The sequence below is a fragment of the Rattus rattus genome, chromosome 13, assembly GCF_011064425.1.
Source record: "Rattus rattus isolate New Zealand chromosome 13, Rrattus_CSIRO_v1, whole genome shotgun sequence".
Lineage (NCBI taxonomy): Eukaryota > Metazoa > Chordata > Mammalia > Rodentia > Muridae > Rattus > Rattus rattus.
Genome location: NC_046166.1, coordinates 60,430,074 through 60,451,809, shown reverse-complemented (window position 1 = coordinate 60,451,809; position 21,736 = coordinate 60,430,074). Strand labels below are relative to the sequence as shown.

Genomic DNA, 21,736 nt, shown 5'->3' with positions numbered 1-21,736 from the left:
TATACTAAATTCACTTCTTTGAGATTTACCATTTATACATGCTTTTTTAAAATCATGACATTGGTTGGGTGTGGGGATGGCTATTTGTAGTAGAACACTTGATTTGGATCCTAGAGGCACAAAACAAATTTTATTTTTTAAGAAAAAGAACAACAAAAGGCTTGGTATTTTATACTAGTTCCATGTTAATAAAGGTTAAAAACAGTGTTGAAAATGACAGTAGTTGTGAACTGATCTGAGAAATTAAAACAATTACCAACTCATTAAGAAATAAACTAGCTCATAAATCAAAGTGACACACTGATGATCTAAATAAGATGTATGGGGCTGGAGAGATGGCTCAGTGGTTAAGAGCACTGACTGCTCTTCCAGAGGTCCTGAGTTCAAATCCCAGCAACCACATGGTGACTCACAACCAACTACAGTGGTATCTGATGCCCTCTTCTGGTGTGTCTGAAGACAGCGACAGTGTACTCACATATAATAAATAAATATCTTAAAAAAATAAAAGATGTGTAGACAAACCAAACTAAGTCTGAGGCCTTGAGGGCTTTTATATTTAGTATTCCTACACTTTAAAGTAATTTACTTAACTCTCTTCTGTTTTCAGATGTTCTATGTTAGTACAGTTGGAGAAGATTCCTCCATCTGACTCATCAGTGGAGAAAGTTTAAAAATGTCTGAGACTACAGTACAAGTGTACTGCAGCAGAAAACAAGACTGATTTATTGACATTTAACTTCCCTCTTCTTCCAACTGTTCTTAAATACTTTTGTGCTTTGGTTTTATTGGGAATGCTTTATTCAGCATAAAGGATGTGCCGATTGCAATGTGTTTCTTGTGGCCCGAGACTGTCTCCTAAGTGCTGCTGAGCAGTGTGAATGGTGGCTAGTGCAGGAGATGACTCCTACGATCCAGGGAGAATGTGCCGACAGCAGAGGGGAGCTGTGACGGAGATGTGCAGAGTGGTAGAAGAATATGAAGAGGCCAGTGTGGACTTGGACACTCAGAGATGACAGGATACTAGAGATGCATTATTTTCTCAAATACCAAGATTATATAAAACTTTCTTCTTGGGCATTCCTTTACTTTTGGGGGGGAGATGAGGAAGAAGAAAACCTTTTACTTCACTATGATTGAACACATATAAGATGTATAGGCTCAATTTACTATATTGGCTGATAAATACAAGTGAACTTTCAGTTTCTTGCAGAATCAATTAAAACAGGGCTTAAATAAGGAATGCCAGTGAAAAGAAAAACAGTATTTCTTCCCTATAACCAGTATAACACTAAATTATTGGATATCATCAAATAAAAACCTGAAGATAGGCCCAAGGAATGGCTCAGTGGCAAAGGCATTTGCCACCAATTCCCACGACACATGGAGAGAAACAGCTCCCACAGGTGACTGTGGAGCACATGTGCACACTCGAGTACATGCCTCCACAACTTACTTAGTTATTTCTATAACTACAGTTTTCTCAGTTTTGTGAAACTTTTGGAGCATGGTTGGAACATATCAAAACTTACATCTTCTGCTTTTGAGCCTTGATCCTGCAAAGATTTTTGCAGTTCTTCTACTTGTGACTGTACTTCCAGAAGTCTCTGATTCACAAGCCTGAAAAGCAAACACACATTAATTCCCCAAGTTTACCTTTCCCCCTGGGTGGTCATAATGATTTCACCAAAAGCATCACTAGCAAACTATGGACTCAGGTTGTGTAACTGCAATAGCACAGGCACAGTTGGTTGTAGTCACACTGTGTAACTGCAATAGCACAGGCACAGTTGGTTGTAGCACAGTATGTAACTGCAATAGCACAGGCACACTTGGTTGTAGCACAGTATGTAACTGCAATAGCACAGGCAGTTTCATATCATAAGTAAATATTATGTCCATATTATTATTTGTGTCATTTATAATTTCACTCTGGGGCTGGAGATGCAGCTCGGCTGGTAGAGCACTTGTCTAGCATGCATGAAGCCCTGGGTTCTATCTATGTATAAACTAGGCATAATGGGACACGCCTATGACTCCCAACACTTGGGGTGGAGGCAGGAAGGTCAGAAGCTGAGGTCATCCTTACATACAAAGTAAGCTTGAGGCCAGCCTGGTATACATTATGAGCCTGTCAAAAACAAAAACAAAAAAAAAAAAAAAAAAAAAAAAAAAAAAACCCACAACCAAACCTAACAACCTCACTTTTGCAATCCGTTCTCCTTCATTGGTTTTTAAATCTATAATGCCACTGTGGACTTCGGGATCTGGAAGACCTGAGCTTTCATTTTTATATCTTCTAACTGAAAACTTCTAAATATTCTTTAGCTTCAGCTTCTTCAGTTTTAAGATGGAGTTAATAGTACTACTACAAGGATTATAAAAGGCAATTTTATGGCATTTTAGTGATCATCTGGCATATTACACATTTAATTATTTGCTACATAATACTTTGGAATTCCAAATAACTTTGTTAGGAAAGGAGGAAAACAAATCATCTGTAGACGACAAGATACTCTACAAAGAACTTTTAAAACTGACCGAAAATTTCAGTGAGACAGCAAGGTAGAAAAATCAATATCCAAAAATAGTAACTTTTCCTTTTTAAGACAGGGTCTCACTATGTAGTCCTGGCTAGCGTGGAACTCACCATGTAGACCAGACTGGCTTAAACTCTGAGAGATCCACCTGCCTCTGCCTCCCGAGGGCTGGGATTGAAGAAACAAACCACCAAACCCTGCCAATAGTAGTTAATTTCTATACCAATAATCAACTTCCTTAGAAAGAACCCCTAAGTTGTGGAAGTCTCCAGAATACCCAGGATACAGCCCACAGACTAAGAAGTTAAACAAGCTGGAAGGCCCAAGTGAGAATGTTTCAATCCTCCTTAGAAGGGGAAACAAAATAATCATGGGAGGCAGAGGGAGGGAGGGATCTGGGTGGGAAAGGGGGGGGAGAGGGGAAAAGGGGCAACAGGATTAGGTCTGTGGGGTGGGGGCAAGAGAATGAATGGAAATATGCAGCTTTCAGGGGTGGGAAATGGGGGGACCCTCTAGAAAGTCCCAGAGACCTGAGAGGTGAGAGACTCTAAGGACTCAATAGGGATGACCTTAACCAAAAAGACCAATAGTAGGAAAAGGGAACTCGAAGAGTCCACCTCTAGTACATAGACAGTGCACCAAGTGGAGAGACAAGATTACTAACGCACAATCGAAATTTCTGACCCAGAATTGTTGCCATCTAAAAGAACTGCAGGGAGAAGAATGAAGGACACACTGCAGGAAAAACTGTCCATTGACTGGCCCAACTTGGGATCCATCTCACGGGGGACACCAAGTCTGGACACTATTACTGATGGTCAGATGTGCTTATAGATGTGATCCTGGCATGGCTGTCCTCTGAGAGGATCTACCAGCAGCTGATTGAGACAGATGCGGATTCTCACAGCCAACAATTGGACTGAAGTTGGGGACCCCTATGGTTGAATTAGGGGAAGGATTAAAGAAGCCAAAGGGACAGCGACCCCATAGGAAGACCAGCAGTCTCAACTAACCCAGACCCCAGAGAGCTCCCAGAGCAGAACCATCAACCAGGAGCATACACAGATCAGTCTGAAGCCCCTGGCACATAGATAGCAGGGGTCTGCCTGGTCTTGCCTTAGTGGGAGAAGATGTGCCTAATCCGTGAGAGACCAGAGGCCCTAGGGAAGGAGGAGGCTTAGTGGGGGGGGGCACCCTCTCAAAGGCAAGGGGAGGAGGAATGGGATGAGGAACTGAGGGAGGAGGACCAGAAGGGAGAGGCAAAGGCTGGAATGTAAATAAATAAAACAATTAAACAAATTTTAAAGAAGGAGGAACACAGAACAGGACGACTACCATAGCCCCTGCCCCTGCTCAGCAAACCAAACCACAAACATTTCTAGGAACAAACCTAATCAAATATGTAAAATACCTGTAGAGTGAAAATTACTAAAGACAGAAACTAAAGAAGATGGGAATAGAACAGAAGATGGGAAGAGCTTCCATTTGATGGAATTAATATGGCTAAGATTTCCAAAGTATTCAAAACAAGTGCAGATTCAATGCAATTCCTGTCAACATTCCACTGGCATTATCTGTAGAAATAGAGAGACTAAGGCTGGTGGCATCACTCACTAGATTAGAACGATTGGAAAGTTGTAATAACAACAAACAGCACAGAGTTGTGGTATGACCAGACATACCCAATAAGGTAAAAGAGGCTCCAGAAATGCATGTTCAACTCTTGACAAAAGTTCAAGATACTTGGGAACAAAGACAGCTTTTAAAACTAATGGTTCCGAGGTTGGGGATTTAGCTCAGTGGTAGAGCACTTGCCTAGCAAGTACAAGGCCCTGGGTTGGTCCCCAGCTCAAAAAAAAAAAAAAAAAAAAAAGAAAAGAAAAAAAAAACAAAAAACCTAATGGTTCCGGAGAAATAAATATCTGCACATGGAAGAATGAAACTAAATCCGTATCTCTCACCTTGTGCACAAACCAATTCAAAGTGAGTCAAAGACCTTAAGACTTGAAACTTGAACGCTATTATAAGAAGATACATGGAAAACACAAGATCCCTGGCATAGGCAGGAAGTTCCTCAACAGGAGGACAATACTTCAGGAAGCAGAAGGGACAAACTGACAAGTTAGAGTGTAGGGAGTAATAGAAAACCCGGACAGGAGGCCTACAGAATGGGAGAAACTCTTCTGTCAGGTATTCATATGATAAGAATTAATGGGCAGCAATTATAAAGAGATTAAAAAGAGGTTGTGAGATTCCCTGTGTCTGGGACTGCACACTTCTGCTTAGCACAGCACTGTTCACAAAGCTAATACTAACAGCACAGGTGGTCATGGATGAATAAAGAAAACATTGACTAAATACATTTTACTCAGCCATAAAGAGTAATGAAAATTTGTCATTTGCAGGATGGAATTGGAGGATACCATGTTAAGTGAAAAAAGATAGCCACAGAAAGAAAAATATGTTTTCTCTCAGATTTGGAAACTGAAAAGAGGGGGAAAAAGTAGAATAGAGACTGCTTTTAAGAACTGAGAAAAGGCCCAAGAGATGTGTGTGTGGCCTCGATGGAGTGGGAGGGAGGCAGAGAATCTGACAACAGGCACCGTAAAAACATGACATATTGGGGCTGGAGAGATGGCTCAGTGGTTAAGAGCACTGACTGCTCTTCCAGAGGTCCTGAGTTCAATTCCCAGCAACCACATGGTGGCTCACAACCATCTGTAATGGGATCTGATGCCCTCTTCTGGTGTGTCTGAACACAGCTACAGTATACTCAAATAAAACAAACAAACTAAAAAAAAAAAATCCCAAAACAAAAAACATGATATATTTAAGTATAAAAATGCCATACTGTATCCTACAGATGTAGGAACTAACATGTGATAATGATGATGATGATGATGATGTCAGAAAACTAAGTCATTTGTATCATATAGGTACAGTATGAAAACTACCTGCTCAGTTTCTGAAGAGAAAAGAACAATTAAAGTGTATGGGAGAAACAATATGAAAAAATTGTGAATGTTTTCCCCACTGGAATAAAATTTAGAGTAGGAAGAAGCAGATCTGATCGGAATGGTTAAAATACAGAGAGATCAATGAGTGCAACTTAAGATACTCCCACAGTCTTCTATAAGGTCCTTTTCTTTACAGTCTGCTCTAAGCTTCTGTTGCTAAAAATAGCAGGTACTTCAGACATGGGACTTAGAGCCTCGAGCTGGAACTGACCTGGAGGGCTCCTCCCTGTAGCATCAGAAGGTACTACGTGAGCTACCTGAGTGGGAAAAGCAAACCGCAGTCCTAGTCATCTGTGAACGAAGCCTGGAGACCACAATGGTAATGACCGGCCAGGTGAGATGTCCCTAAGGACACAATACTGTCAGTTTAGCTTGGTATAACCAAGAACTATGTAATTGAAGCTAGGCAGCTACCCGTTGCTAAAGAGGTTATAGAGGAGAACCCATGCTGCCATTTTCCTACCTTAATCATTTTCTAACTGTATTTCTATTCCTACAGTTAAGTGAAACTCTCACACTGTATCCAAGAACCTTCATTTTTAAAACAGATGGAGACTATTACAGTGATCCACAACTGCTCAAAGTACAAGTAAGTGGCCATGGGGTGCCCAACCCCTATTAATACATCTACAAGGCAATCCCTTCACGTACATTCAAGTTAAAGAGAGGATTGAAAGATTTTAAGTGTCAGAAGACCAGGATGCCTTCTGTGATACAGGCCTTGTAGAAACTACATCCATGTGTTCATGAGATTTCATGACAATTTCCAGACAATGTACCCATGAAGTCTCAACAATATGGTTGAGGCCTCGAGCTTCCACAAAGAACTACAGGCAACTGAATAAGCTGGGCGGAAGAGGTGGCCCTTCAGGGAAGAGCACACCCATTGGTTGTAGAGGGACAAATGTTCAGTCCTGAAAAACATACATACAAGTAACACTGTATTAAGGGATATATATGCAAATTCATACACAGGTATGCAAGGACAATTAATGAAAGGAGAGGCCCTGAGTTTGAAGGAGAGCAGGAAGGAGGGGACTTGGAGGGAGGAAAAATAAGAGCTGTTGTAATTATATTATAGTTAAAAAAATATACTAGCATGTAATCATTCTTCAAATAAATCCCGAGACTTTCTTTACAAATACCAAAACCAAGCAGACAAGAGGAGGCTGTAGCTGGCCACTCCACCCGCACACGCTACCTGTTCTCTGTCTCCAGCTCATTCTTGCGAAGATTTGCATCATCTAGAAGGCTCTGCAATAAAGCAATTTTCTCATTGTCTGAACCCTCTTGATTGATTTTTAACATCTTATTCTCATGCTGAAGACGAATAAGTTTCTCCCTGAATAAGAAAAATAAAAGCTGATTATATGGTTCATTAAGATACTATATTTATCATGATCCAATTATAAGTTAGAGTATCAATATACAGGATACAAATGAAAATTTAAGTGCCTGCAAGAGGTTCAGTGCCTTTATAAAAGCAAAAGGTTATTACTTTTAGGAACTCAACTCCTCCTAGAACTTATAATCTTCAGAAAGCGTTTCTGTGTATCATGATAAACGATGAAGAAAATTCCAAACCCCATTTCTTCTATTTAAATATTTAGACTATGAACACACGACTACACCTGCATAGTGCATGACTGGGCTGAAACCAAATGTCCTGATTCTGTGTATTTATGCATGCAGACAAATATTTGTTTTTCAAAAGAAAACTGGTACTTGCTAGTTACACTTAAAATTCCACAATCTTTTAATATTATATCTCAAAAACATAAATGACACAGTACTAAATATAAATCAATTATTACTTGTTTAGACTATTTCAAGATTTTAATAATTGTTTTTTTCAAGACAGGGTTTGTACAGCCCTGGCTGCCTTGGAACTAGCTCTATAGACTAGGCTGGCCTTGAACTCACAGAGATCCGCCTGTCTCTGCTTCCCAAGTGCTGGGATTAAAGGTGTACACTGCCTCCATACCTGGCAAGATTTTTAATATTTTAACAGTCAACTGCTTTATAAAAATCTTTGTTTATATTATTAGCTAGTTCCTTAACTTTTTTTTTTACCAGAAAAGCAAATTTTAAGTTAAAAGATGGGCACATTTCTACACATTCTGCTACTTTGCTTTAAAATCTTTTTCTCCCCACTTTTTACATTGTTTCAGGCTTTTAGTTCCTCCAAACCCCTAACATTGGTGAAAAATATCAGATATTAACTACTAACTGTCCATGACATATGCTGTAGTTTTTATCCCTTTTTAGTTTCACTTTTCAGCCTTGCTCCTATTTAACTTAAAAATCCTTCACCAACAGGCTTCCTTAACTGCTTCTGGGGTGACGGACACAGCTCTTTACTTGTGAGTAACTGGGAAGAGTAAGTATGTTCATTCAACTGATTCTGCTTGTTCCCAGACGGTGAGAAGTAGAGCTCATGGGCTGGTGAGGGCTGCCAGCCTAGGTGTGACTCCAGCAAGCCGAGATGGAAAGATGGAGCCACCTTCCCAGCTGCCCTTTAACCTCTACACCGGTGCTGTGGAGCACGTGTGTGCATGTGAGCCACCATGCGGTCCCTGGGATTTGAACTCAGGACCTCTGAAGAGTAGCCAGTGCTCTTAACTGCTGAGCCATCTCTCTCAGTCTCATATTTGGTACTTTTTTAAAAACAAAAAAAAATTCATGTCTCTGCTTCTCTGTATATGTATCCTGTGTGTGCAGGTGGCCTTGGAAGTCACAAGAGGGCACTGGGTTCCTGGAACTGGAGTTACCAACAGTTCTGAGCTGCCATGAAGGTGCTGGGAGCTAACTTGGATCATTTGTGAGAGTAACCAGTGCTTTTAAGCTGCTGAGCCTCTCAGGCCCTAGTTGGTATTTTTTTTTTTTTTTAATAAGGAGCCTCTCTCTCTCTTTTTTTTAAAGATTTATTTATTTATTATATATGAGTACACTGTAGCTGTCTTCAGATACACCAGAAGAGGGCATCAGATCTCTTTACAGATAGATGTGAGCCACCATGTGGTTGCTGGGAATTGAACTCAGGACCTCTGGAAGAGCAGTCGGGCGCTCTTAACCGCTGAGCCATCTCTCCAGCCCCCTAGTTGGTATTTTTAACAGCCAAGAAATAATAGTAGGTTCTCGCATTATCTCAGTGAGCATTTGAATATTTATTTCAAGGTTTTGGGCTTGTACAACTTTTATATATCCATAATTCCATTTCTTTCTCTAAAAGATGGCTCTAAATACCAAGGCTCCTTTAAAAAGAGGTAATGACAAGTATTCTTCTGCCTTATATCCCAAGAGTGTTCAAGGGCACAGTCTTGAGTGACACAGCGGCTTTGTTTCAAAATAACAACCACCACAACAACATATGTATGCACATTTATACATGCTTACATACACGCGTGCGTACACACACACACACACACACACACACACACACACACACACACACACACACACACACACACATACACGGTGGTGAGATGGGACCTGATGGATAATACATGATAAAGACAAGGACAACCAGAGCCAAAAGGTAAAAGCAATGTTCAGGATTCATCATCCCCTTCTCTCATTTTTCATTTGTACACATAAAGCTAGGATGTACTGTAGGGCATGAAATCTCTAAGATGCTAAATATACAGGTGAGGACTGTGAGGGTGAAGTTGTTACAGACGGGGACAGTTTGTCTGCAGCACTCCACCTTTATGAGAGCAGTCCAAGTGGACAATGGGTAAATCTTAGTAATTAATTGTGAATTAGGTTGACGGCTAAGCACACAACCTTTGCCTTGGGTGTTTTCTGCATCTGCCAAGGCTCCAAGAGAGGGATATGTGATTTTTCTTTTGTAGTGTGAAAGACTGTCATAGTCAAGTGAAAATAATTAGTTCTCCGGCCGAGTTAAAAAAGCTTCTAACATTCTCAAACACGAGAAGTTAGAGCTGCGTTCAGGCTGAGATGCACATCACAAAGAGGAGCTGGCTCTTTGTCTACTGAGAGTAAGAGCTCTGCAAGGGTGCTGTGCGAGTGACTGTCACTATCATTCTCCTTACCTGATTTCCGGTGTGACAATCTCTGCTGCAAGGCTGTCTGAAGACTCCTGGCTTCCCAGAGGCATTAACCCTATGAGTGCAAGGAAAGGTAGACAAAGTCAAGGAAGCACAACCACCTCCTTTGCATAAGAGACGCAGCTTCTGCAGGCAAGTACTACCCTTGATATGAATGTTAACACCAAAAACAAAGTCTACTTTTTTGGGGGGTGGGATGGGGAGTTGTTTGTTTTATGGTTTGGTACTTGAACCCAGCTCTGTGGCTACTAGGCAAAACCCACCAATTTACTCAAGTAAAAGACCAAGTTACAGTAGCGTTATGAAATTAATGTATCACTATAACAAATTTAAGGGTACAAATACATACCTTAAGTACATGTCAATGTTATCTAACTATTCCCATTACTTCTTTCCAACTATTTAATAACTGAATCAGAAGTTCTATAGCTGCTAAGCATTCTCTCTCTTCCTGCCTGCAATTCCCTGGTAACCCTAGTCTACTTTACGTCTGTCTGGGTCAGTGAGTTCCTGTGTAGACATGTAGGCAGAATTGTGTACTGGTCTGTTTTACTTACTTAACACAGTTACTTTGATGATTTGCCCACATTACAGGACTTTCTTCCTTTTACTGATAAATAATATTCCATTGTATGCATCTATTGTATTTAGTTTGATGGATGTGAATCACTTCTACTTAGTGGTGACTGGATATTGCTGCTATGTACATTAAATATGCACAATTATCTGGTTTTATCTGCTTTCAGTTCTTTTATTAACGTACTTAGAAGAGGAACTGGTGAATTACATGTTAATTTCATGTTTAAAACATTTCAAAAAGCTATCAAACTTATTCTATAACACTGCCCCATCCTACCAGTAATACATAATGCTTTCGACTTCTGCTGATCAATTCTAATCAATGCTTACTTTCCTTTGTCTGGAGTCATGGGGGGTGGTGGTGGAAAGAGCATTAGCCTCATTAGTTGTGTAAAGAACTCATTTGTGTTTTTCTGATGACCAATGATATCACTATTTCATGTGTTCTTTGGCCATCTGTTGATCTTCTTTGGAGATATATAGTTCATTCTATTTAAATCCTTTGTTCATGTATGAAATGGGTTTTATTTATGATTATTCAATTTTCAAATTCTTCAGTTATTCTGGGTATTCTGTGTATATATCCCGTGTTCATGTATATGTCTGTGATCATATGCAGAAGAGAGAAACTGACCTCTATTGTCTTCCTCAATCAGCCCTCACGAACTTGCTCTGTAGACGAAGGTGGCTACTAACTCAGAGACCTGTGTCCCTCTACCTCCCGAGTGCTTGGATTAAGTTGGGTGTGACCACTGCCCGGCACATTTTTTGTTTGGCATTGGATCCTCTGGAACTTGAGTCACAGATGTTGGGAGCTACCCTGTGGTTGAAGGGAATCAAACCCAGGTCCTCTGGAAGACCTTTCACCTGAGAATACCTCTACGCAGAGGAAAGTGGGTTTTAGTGCATTAAAACGTTTCATATTAATAAGCCCTGTTCATTCATCTTTTATTTTGTTGCCTGTGCTTTTGGCACCAATTGCAGGGGATCGCTGTCAAATTAAATGCCATCAGAAGGTTCGCCTACAAGATCAAGTCTTGTATCTAGGTCCTTTGGGTCAAAATATGCATCCTCTATTTTCTCTTTGTTCCCTGCTCCCTGTTTTCCTAACTGGTCTGGCTAGAAATGCTAATACAACCCCTACCCCCCACCCCACCACCCGAAGAAAAGTTGTGATGGCAGGCACCTTCATTTTCTTCCTGGTCTTGGAGGGAAAACTTTCATTCTTTCACCCCTGAAGTTTTTTATCATGTGGAAGAAACTTTCTTCTACTCCTGGCATACTAAGTTTTTAAAATTATGAGTACATGTTAGACTTTGCCAAATGCCTTTTCTGTACAAACTGAAATGGTGTTACTTCCCCTTCATTTGTTCATGTGGCTGACATGGATCTCCATGTCTATCTCTGAAGGAGTTACACAGTAACGTTTAAGCAGGCGAAGGTGCGCCTTTCTAACTCCTATTCAGAACACTACTGCAGGTCTTAGCTAGTATAATCAGACTACAAAGGGAAATAAAAGGGATACACATAGAGAAGGAACAAGTCTAAGATCCTCATTTGCAGATGACAGTATTCCACATAAAACAGACCTTAGCAGGGTGTGGTGGCACATGCCTGTAATCCCAGTGCTTGGGAGGCAGAGGTTGATGGATCTCTGTTGAGTTCCAGGCCAGCCTGGTCTACAAACCAAACTCCAGCATAGTCAGGAGTGTTACACAGAGAAACAAAACAAATCCACCACCACCACAACAACAGACCTTAAAGTTTCCACCAGAAAACTCACAGGCTTTCAGCATCATGGGAAGATAACAATATTAACACACAAAAATGAGCAACCCCATAAGAGCAACAATACCAACTAACCAGAGCTCCCAGAGACTAAACCACCACCCAAAGACTATACATGGACAGACTCAGGGCTACTGCTTATGTAGCAGTGAATAGCCTTGTTGGGCACCAATGTAAGGAGAAGCCCTTGGTCCTGCCAAGGTTGGACCCCCAGTTTAGTGGAATATTTGGGGGGCGCTGGAAGGGGTCTTAGATGGGGAGGGGAACACCTTTATAGAAGAATGGGAGGGGAATGGGATAGGGGACTTATGTCTGGAAAACTGGGAAAGGGAATAACATTTGAAATGTAAATAAAAAATATCCAATAAAAGAAAAAATGAGTAGTCTTTCTTTATACCAATAATTCATACAGTGAGGGGGAAAATCAGGGAAATAATTCCATTCACATTATTCTTAAAACAAGCAAAAAAGCAAATATAAAAGAACCTTGGTATAAATATAACCTAGGAAGTGAAAAACTTCTAAACTGCAAACTGTGAAACTTGGAGGAAATATATTAAATAGTAACCTAGAGTATCGACTCTGGAACACACAAGCTATAGTAAAATAACGTCTGCGGTTGCTCAGGTTATAAGGCCTCTGGTTGACAAACAGGGCCTTGGCTTTTGTAAAACAAAGAAAACAGTTACTGAGTAGAGATGTCAACAGAACAGAAGAAACTCTTTGCCAGCTATGTATCTGGTAAAGAGCGTCATTTAGAATATATAAAGGTCCCCCTGGCAGAGGCAGATGTGGTAGTGGTGTTCTATCAGTCAGGGACAGAGCAGGTGGCAGTCAAGTCCTCTGTTCATCCTTGCTGGATGCCTGGCATAGTGGCCAAAGCTGTCTTTTGCCTAGGACTTATAAAAATCAGTCAAATCTAATCAAATCTAGGCAGTGTGGCACGGGAGGAGGAAGAGAGAGACCTGCAGGTCACCATGCCACCCACTTGCTGACACTCCAAGTAGCAACCCATGGAGGATACCACCCAGGGGCCTGCCAGCAACATGGCCAGCCTACAGAGGGAGTCGTGCTGTGTGAGTATGTGGTGGTCAGATGAGAGAGAAAGAAGAGGAGCAGCTTGAGCATTATGAATAGAGATGGAACTGGAAACCCGAGGGTGAATAGGAGCAGCCTATTTTGAGTGCCTGGTCCTGCCACCTGGGGCCATTGTGAAATACCAGCCTGGCAGCAGTAGCAGGGTCAGTGTCTGGATCATATTACCGCTAGAGAACATGGGGATGCCCTTAGCTGGAGCAGCCAGTAGGGACCACATGGATATCCAGGGGCTGTGAATAACTGGCCCTGCTCCTCACTGAATGCAGGGCTCTAGAGAGCTGGCTCCAACTCTCACCAGTGGCAGCACTTGTGAGAGTGGGCCTTGTGCCTCACCCAAGCAGCACAGTGGAGCTGGCCCTAATGGCAGGGATGAGTGTGTGAGAACTTGCCACTTGTCTTCTGTGGAGTGTCACGGGTGCAGAGAAGATGCTACCCTTCTTGCCCCTTACCAGCGCTGAGAAAACTGCCCACAGGGTGTGAGCTCGGGAGAGCTAGCCCTGCCCTCACCAGCTGCAACACTTGGGAGAGCAGGCCCTGATCCTCATCGGGACGGCACAGCAGAGCTGACCAGTTCAGCTGCCACCCAGTCCCTGATACAGGGCTCTGAACTGGCCTAATGGTTTGAGATGTGTGAAAGGGCCAGTCCTGCTGCTCCAAAGGTACAGGATCCCCATGACACAGGGCAACGACAGGAGACCTGATGGGGATCGAATATTGGTGGTGTGTCACAGAGGCCAGAGATCTAGAACCAGACCAACGACTCGTGGCAATGAACATTTGCAAGTGAAGATGTGTGGACACAGGGATGTATAAACTGGGGGACACACTGTGACATACTACAGCTTCCATGGTGAGATGTCTTTATTGTTTTTGGAAGGGACTTGAGGTCTGAGACTGTGAACCTGGACGAAACCTAGGCCTTGTGAAGGTAAGGAGTCGTAGGTTCTAGAGGGGAAGTTACTGCTGCTGTTTTGTTAATGTTTTGTTAATGATATGCCTGTCAATATGCCAACTAAACATATACATTAGTGTCATACATCAGTGCTTTCTTTTATTGTTTATTTTCCAGTAGTAGTGGTTACATCAGGATTCCTAATAAGGATAAGTGACAATTGAGTCCTCAGACCTAAATGGGATACCTGTGTCACACAATCTAAGGCTCAGAAGAGGGGAGGAAAGAATGCAAAAGCTGAGGAGGGGTGAGTCTTTTCAGATCTCAGCAGTTATGATCACTTAGACAGGATTCGGTCTGTCACAGTCATCACAGAGAAGGCCTCACGAGGCCTGCTCTTTGCTGAGGAAATACGGATGCTCATTAAGTTACACGTCTTCCTGAGACCTATGGCAATGGTTGCCGGAGGAGGGAGAACACATTTTCCAGGGATAAAATGCCCACATGCTTATATATAACCCTTCACCTTTGCTCGTGTAAGTGACTCTAGTTAAACTTACTGGTACACATACACATGGAAGGGTAATGATGGATGAGAAAGGTGGTCTGCAGGAGTAGGAGAGCTCGATGGGTAGAAATGATCAAAATACAAAGTATTTGCATATAATGCTATAATGAAACTCATTAGAACATAAAATACTCCTTACTCTTTAATAACTTTTACTGATGAATGAAAACTTCAGTTATATAGAGGAAAATCTACACAAAGAACATTGAACCACGTGGACCTCTATATAGCAAAAGAATAAACATGTGAGTTTATAGAAGATGGGTTGTCTTTTCTTGACAATATAGGGACTGAGCAATGGGGGAAGGTTAGATTATAAAAACTCTGAAAAAAAATAATACAGATCTGACGAGGAAAAGAAAAAGAACTGCAGGGATACAAAGAGGAAGTGATTACATTACGAAATGAAGATATTCAGCAATTTCTATCACACACACACACACACACACACACACACACACACAGACGTGTATGCATTCCGTGTGTGTGCATGTCTCTCTCCTTGAGCATTAGTCATGTGAATGCAGAAGGAGAGAACTTGGGCTGTCTGAATCTGGGTTGTGTACCGGGCAGCGTCGGGAGATGTCAGAAGAACAAGCAAAGAGAATGGGATGACAGTAGTGCCAGAGTAGTTGCTATTCACAGTAGGTACACTAGGATGTGAGGCCATGGAGAGTAATTGCTATTCACAGTAGGTACACTAGGATGTGAGGTCATGGAGAGGGGACTGACAGATGACTGAGAGTAGAGGCAAGAGACGAAAGAAGTTATTAGTGGAAGTAAGGAGAGAGACTAAGGCTACTCAGAGAGCTGTTTCAGGAAACTAACCAGGTTAGGGTTAAGTGTGAAACTTGTACTAGCCATTACTAGACTCCTACTGTGCTGACTAAGGGTGGAAGAGGGCACATCGTGAGCTAAGCGCTACTCTCTTTTGTGACAAACAAGCCATATATGTCTACTTTTTCCTTAAACATTTTAAGAATTTGCATATTTTTTCTTACGGATTCCTTTTTAATTTACGTTTATAAGTGTTTGCTTTTCACATGACAGTGCTGCGGAAGCCAGAAATGACTGTGGATCCCCTGGGACTGGACTCAGACAGTTACGGCTGCCATGTGGGTGCTGGGAACTAAGGTCCTCTCAAGAGCAGCCAGTGCTCTTAGCCGAGAAGCCGCTCCAGCCCCAGGTGTAAGCGCCATATGATTTAAAATTCATTCTACTTTTTGTAGAAATCACTGACTTGGAAAGGTTGATACACTTTTAAAGAAGCCATGAGAGTTTTCAGAAAACAAGTATCCAGGCTCACAGATGATTTTTGACTTATAAAACTCAAGAGATTACAAAATTAGTTTAAAGATGCTAAGTAAACTCAATCCCCCAAGCACAGCCTGTTAGGATGTTGGTGAACAGTTGGAAAATCTTAATTTATTTTGTTTTATCAAATTTTCACTTTCATCTGCTTTTACAGTCATTTTAAAGTGAACCCTACACTCTCACTGAAGACAGAACTGTCTCCTCGGTTTATAGAGATTCTTACCTTGAGTGGTGAGCTGCCCCTCCTGAGCCTGCACACAACGCAGCTCTTCAATGGTTTCCTTCAGAGAATCCCTTTCCGTTCGTAACCTCTAAAGGAAGATAAAAGCAGAGTCAGCTCTACGACGTCACTCAGCAGTAGCCTAGGCCTTATCCAGGGAGAAGATAAACGATAGTGGACATGGGCTAACCAAGTTTCCATCTTCTATGGAGAGATCGTGGGACTAGAAACAGATGAAAATGACTGGTGTCCTTGATGATACCAGATATCTTATTGCAAGGCAACACACTATTCATGCTTAAGTATGAAACATAAAGCTGTCTAGTTTGTCCTTTACCATTTTCTTAACATTCTTACCATTAAACAAAGATTTGGGATGAAGACTAAATACTCAGGCTGTGAAAAGTAAAATGTGCTAAGTAATGGTGGAACCGTATCGTCCATGCTAATTACACAGGAAACAGAAGGGCCACGCACATGAAAGGCAAAAGTAAGAAGATGTAAGGTGGGTAATGACAAAAACAATTGTATATTAAAGAAATGAGAACTGAACTAAAAGTATTCCTTGAATCTTTATTTCTTGGGAAAAAGGGGAAAGTGTGATTTAAAAGAACAGTCCATTTAAAAAAAGAATTAATGTAGTAAAAAAAATGAATTAAATTCCAGTCTTAACTTTTACACTTCTTAAAAACAGAATGCCTATTCCATACTTACATCCTTTTCTTTCTGAAGACCATCAACTTTTTCCTTTAGCCGCTTATATTCAAAATCTAACTTATCTGCTTTCTTTGATTCGTCAGATAATCTATTTTGCAGTTCTACAACCTGATACAAAATATAAAAATGACATAAAAATTTTTATAATTTGAAACATTAGAAATTATGATCAAGGTGGTGGAATGTAGCTCAATGATAGAACATATGCTTGTTAGTGTACGAAGCCCTAGGTTCAATGCCCCCCTCCAATCTAAACAAAACAAATTTCAGAAAAGTACATCATTTTCTTCTATAGGTTTATGGAAACCCTATTCTCACCATACTTGAATAAATTTATATAATCCATCATTCTAATAAAAGGGAGAGAATTAGGAAATAAAATCTGTCTAGCTAAGACAGGCTCCTAGAGTCACCTAGAAAATGGTAATAATTATCAGAGAATCCACAGGGGCTTTCATTTCTCACAAGAATGAGAGGGACAGAAGCAGGAAAGAAAGATAGGAAGAAACACCAATGAGGGTAAAACTCAGTCCCATAGCCATTCTTAGAAGGGGCTAAAAGCACAGTGGGAGGTTCACGCAGAAGCTGTGGGTAATGAAGTACCAATAAGGGGAACCAAGCACTTTGAGCTGAACAGGAATCGAGAGTTTATTAGAATGCCTGGCTGTGCAAAGGGAGAGTAAGGAGAAAAAACCAAGCAGCCTGGGTAGGGCTGTTAGAAAGTAAGCGCTAGGACTGTTAATCCCAGCATTTAAGAGATTAAGCACTTTAATCAGCAGTAAGCAGATCTGCTAAATTCCAGACACACCAGGGATACATGGTGACACTGTCTCGGGTGACAGGGGGAGCAGATTCCTGCAGGTTGTCCTATGACCTCCACATGCATGTTGAGGTACACCTATGCCCCCTGCAACCAAATAAATAAAATGCAATAAAACTGAAATCAATATAAAAACAGCTAAGAATCTTATGGTGGGGGATAACAATGTCCTCTACGGCACAGATATTTGAGTGCTTAGTCATCAAGGAGAACTTCTGAAAAATCAGGATTGAGAGACGTGGATTTGTAGGAGAAAGTGTGTCACTGGTGGGCGCTAAGGTTTCAGAAGCTCAAGCCAGGCCCCTTGTCACTCTCTCTCCCTGCTGCCCGCAGGTCAGGCTGTAGAATTCTCAGCTACTTCTCCAGAACCAGGCCTCAAGCCTGCCTGTGGGTCACCATGCTCCATGGACTAAGCCTCTGATATGCAAGCAATCCCCCAGTTGAGTGTTTTCTTTTGTGAGAGTTGCCTTGGTCTTGATGTCTCTTCACAGTGACTAAGGCAAATCACAGAAACAAACCTTGGTAGCATGTTCACTTGATTTGACTGATGGCCTAGAAGGGATTGGTAATTTAAAAGTTGGGAACTACAGCACAGCCCTGGCCAGGCAGCGCCAGGCAGCGTCCTGCCTTTCTCTTACCTGTCTCTTGTACGTCTCAAGCTGACCGCGGGCGGCATTAGCTTTCCTCAGTTCCTCCTCCAGGCTGACAGTGTTCTGCATGTACATCGTATTCTTCTCTTCTAGGAGTTTAACCTGCCGTCTCAAATCTCCAAGGTCTTCCAGCTTCTTTTTATAAGATTCGACCTGACCTTCTAGTTTGGATACTTTATCAGAAGAGTGTCTAAAATGATGACAAGTCAGTCAGAAACACCCACAGCTGTACAGCTTTTCAGACAATGTTAAAATAGTAGACAATACCAGGACTTAACATACATTAAATCACAAAACCTAAAGAGAATCTAAGTTTTTTTAGATTAAGAAAGAAATCATAACCTAAATTACAGAAAAATTTGTCATTAAGAATGCCAAAATGTAAGGAAAGTGAACAGGAGGGTAACCAGCAAAATCACATTTAGCAGGAAAGTAAAATAAAGTGTGGAATGTTCAAATGATTTGCAACTACTGTTATTATTACACCCAGAGAAATGGAGGTCGCAGTTAGCAAGTTTTAGGGCACTGAGGAGAATAACATTTTAACTTCTGTAATCTTTTAAAAAGTTTTAAAGAGCTCTCTCTGTCTCTGTCTCTCTGTGTGTGTGTAAAATTCAAGAGAAATAAATACTAGACATAGCACAGTGCCTATTAGGCAAGAATGCTTGAGAATGTCAGTAAAGGTCTTGGTAATGGAAGAAAAAGAAAAAGGATGGGTGTGAGTACAAGGAGTCGTGGAGAGTTAACAGTTCTCTAGGAGGAAGACATAAGCCATGGGGAGGGGGGTAGCAGAGAGATGAGAAGAATTATAAAAACATTTAACAGCTCTGAGAGAAATGGAAGGCATGGCTATGGACTAGTGAGTAGCCCAGGGGTAAGAGAAAGCATCCCCCATTTGTAATAGCACGAGATCACAGTAGTATGTGAGTTTCTCTGCACAGTTTAGTATTCTTAAAACAAAGGGGGATCCCAAGAGGATGAGATTGTGAAAGAAACAGAATGGTGAGCAGTAAGGTACTACATGGAGAACATGTGAAAGGAGGGAGAAAATTACCAGTGAAGAAATGAAGCCAGTCTTTAAGACAAGGACCAAGGGTCGGGAGGGCTCGTGACTGCCACAGGAGGCTGACATTTATTTCATACTTGTTTGCCATATCTATTGACTGCTTATAAAGCCATTCAGTTATTCATTTGCATTTTATGTGTAAGCGTGCATGTGAGCTCAGAGACGGCGAGTCTTTGACCTGTGAGACGGAGCTCTGTGTCTGCATCTGTGTGCGGGGAGTGGCAGTGAGTCAAACTGTACCTGAGAACATCTATCTCATCCTTTAGAGACTGGGCCTCATCAGCCAAAGTGGTTAGTTCATCGTTCTGTTGCCGAAGCTCAGAGATTTCCTTCTCTAACTCCTCACAGCGTATTCGATAATCGTCTTTGGCTGCTTCTAGTCTGCGACAAACAAAATAGATAAAATGCACTATTAAGTGTCCCACAATTGTCTTTATGAAGAATAAAAGAAAACGGAAAGAAAAGCATGTGAATCCACTCCTGAACACATCTCACTTCTGTTGGCTACACCCTACCCAAGTCCTATGTCATGAAAACAGGTTTAACTGATGCACAAAGTTCTCACAACAGGAGACAAGAGTAATGGTTTCCAAATTTTTAACTAAGAATATATATCAAGAAATGCTGTATTTAGATCCACATAAATGAATGCCAACATTTTTGGTGCCTATTACCTAGTCTCTCAAACATGGTTTAATACTATTTCCATATCTAATTAAAAGGTTTGTTTACTTTGTATACAACCTTCGAGTTACTAGGTCCTTTCTGTCTCTGGTCCAAAGTATTCCACGTAGAAGGCTACTTACTTTCAATTTTTCTTATATAATTACTTAATGAAGAGTAGTAAATTTTATATAATTCAGTGGAATTTTTTACTTCATAGTTTTTGCCTTTAGTAAACATTTGACATTACTGTCTTTTAATCCTCCATTTTCTGACAGTATTTTTAATGGTTTAAAATTTAACATTTAAGTTTTTTACTTTTTCTGGAACCCATGTTGGTAGGTGACAAAAATGTTGAAACTGAAATCCAACTTTATCTGCTATAGTAATCTATTTTACTAAAAATTATTTAAGATGGGGGCTCAATTTCACATTTTCTTTTATTTTTATCTAAAATTAAAAATATAATTTTATAAGTATGGGTGCTTTGCCTGACATTATAGATGACTGAGGTGACATGTGGGTGTAGGGAATCAAACACAGGTCCTCTGTGGAAACTGAGGACCCCTGTGGGGATGCAGAAAGAGTGCTCCCCCGCTCTGCCCCTTCACTCACTTATTTTCCAGCTGAGACATTTGTGCCTTCAGAGTATATAGCTCTGATGGGATTTCCTAGATGTGAAGACATTTCATGACCTGTGAGAAGACTTTGGGGAACTTTTTTTTAAACAGCCACCTGGGTCTGTAGTTACCCATGGGTCCTAAAACGCTATCCTTGCCTGTGTGCATGTGTGTGAGTGTGTGCGTGTGTGAGCACATGTGTGTGTGAGCGTGTGCAGGTTCTGGGAGTGAACTTAGGGAGTCAGGCTTAGCGGCAAGCTCCTTTACTGTCTGAGCCATCCTGGCACCCTCTATTATTAGCTTTAAACAACTGTTTCGAATTTTAAAACTAGGTTGTAAGGAGTGGCCTTTTACCTGAATGTTTCTTCTTGCAGCTGTTCTAACTGGGTCTGAAGTTGCAAATGTCTTCTTCCTGCTGGACTATTGGGATCTTCTATAGAATCAGATTGATTGAGTCGTTCCATTAATATCTGATTTTCTGCCAATAAACTACTCTTCTCCTCTTGCAGTGCTGCAACCTGTTGGAATTAGGACTGTTGGTTATTCAACTCGAACTTTTGTGAATTACCATTATGAATCTGTCTACTGAGACAGGTTCTTACTATGTAGCCCTGGCTGGCCTAGAACTCACTATGCAGACCAGACCGGCCTTTGTCTGCTACAGATGTGCCTGCCTCTGACTGCTGAATGCCACCTCATACTGACAATGACTCTACTGAAAACATCTACATTATTTTGAATGTTATGCACGCAAACCAATATCTAAGACTTTAAAAAATAATCTTCCTGCATAAGCTTCCCAAGAAGCTGGGATGACAGGTGGATTTACTTCATATTTGAAAAGAGTCTTCACCAATGACCGTAAGTAAGCACATGGAAAGACAATAATCAACAGTCACCACGAAAATGCAAATTCAAGCCACAAAATTAGCAAGTCTCGTGACAGTGGGTAAACTTTAAAAAGATACTGGCAAAGATGAACATGAAGTCTCAGATACTTGTGGTAAGAATACAACTACTTCAAACACTTCGTAAGACACTGATCTGCAGAATCCACAGAAAAAGCCAGCCAGCCATGCACGCTTAGCTCCAGTGTTGAGGGGCCGTCACAGGT

At 41.2% G+C, this 21,736-nt stretch overlaps 1 protein-coding gene across 2 annotated transcripts in view; it reads right to left on the bottom strand.

Moving 5' to 3' along the window:
• Hook3 (hook microtubule tethering protein 3) overlaps positions 1–21,736 on the bottom strand; it is an 87,580-nt gene that overhangs the window by 18,447 nt on the left and 47,397 nt on the right. For both annotated transcript variants that reach the window (XM_032919230.1, XM_032919229.1), the window contains exons 9-16: positions 20,977–21,140; positions 19,580–19,720; positions 18,262–18,463; positions 16,801–16,911; positions 16,090–16,177; positions 9,613–9,682; positions 6,759–6,899; positions 1,533–1,620 (exon numbers count right to left, since the gene is read on the bottom strand). In XM_032919230.1, the coding sequence (XP_032775121.1) occupies positions 1,533–1,620; positions 6,759–6,899; positions 9,613–9,682; positions 16,090–16,177; positions 16,801–16,911; positions 18,262–18,463; positions 19,580–19,720; positions 20,977–21,140 (1,005 nt within the window). The remainder of the gene's footprint in view (positions 1–1,532; positions 1,621–6,758; positions 6,900–9,612; positions 9,683–16,089; positions 16,178–16,800; positions 16,912–18,261; positions 18,464–19,579; positions 19,721–20,976; positions 21,141–21,736) is intronic.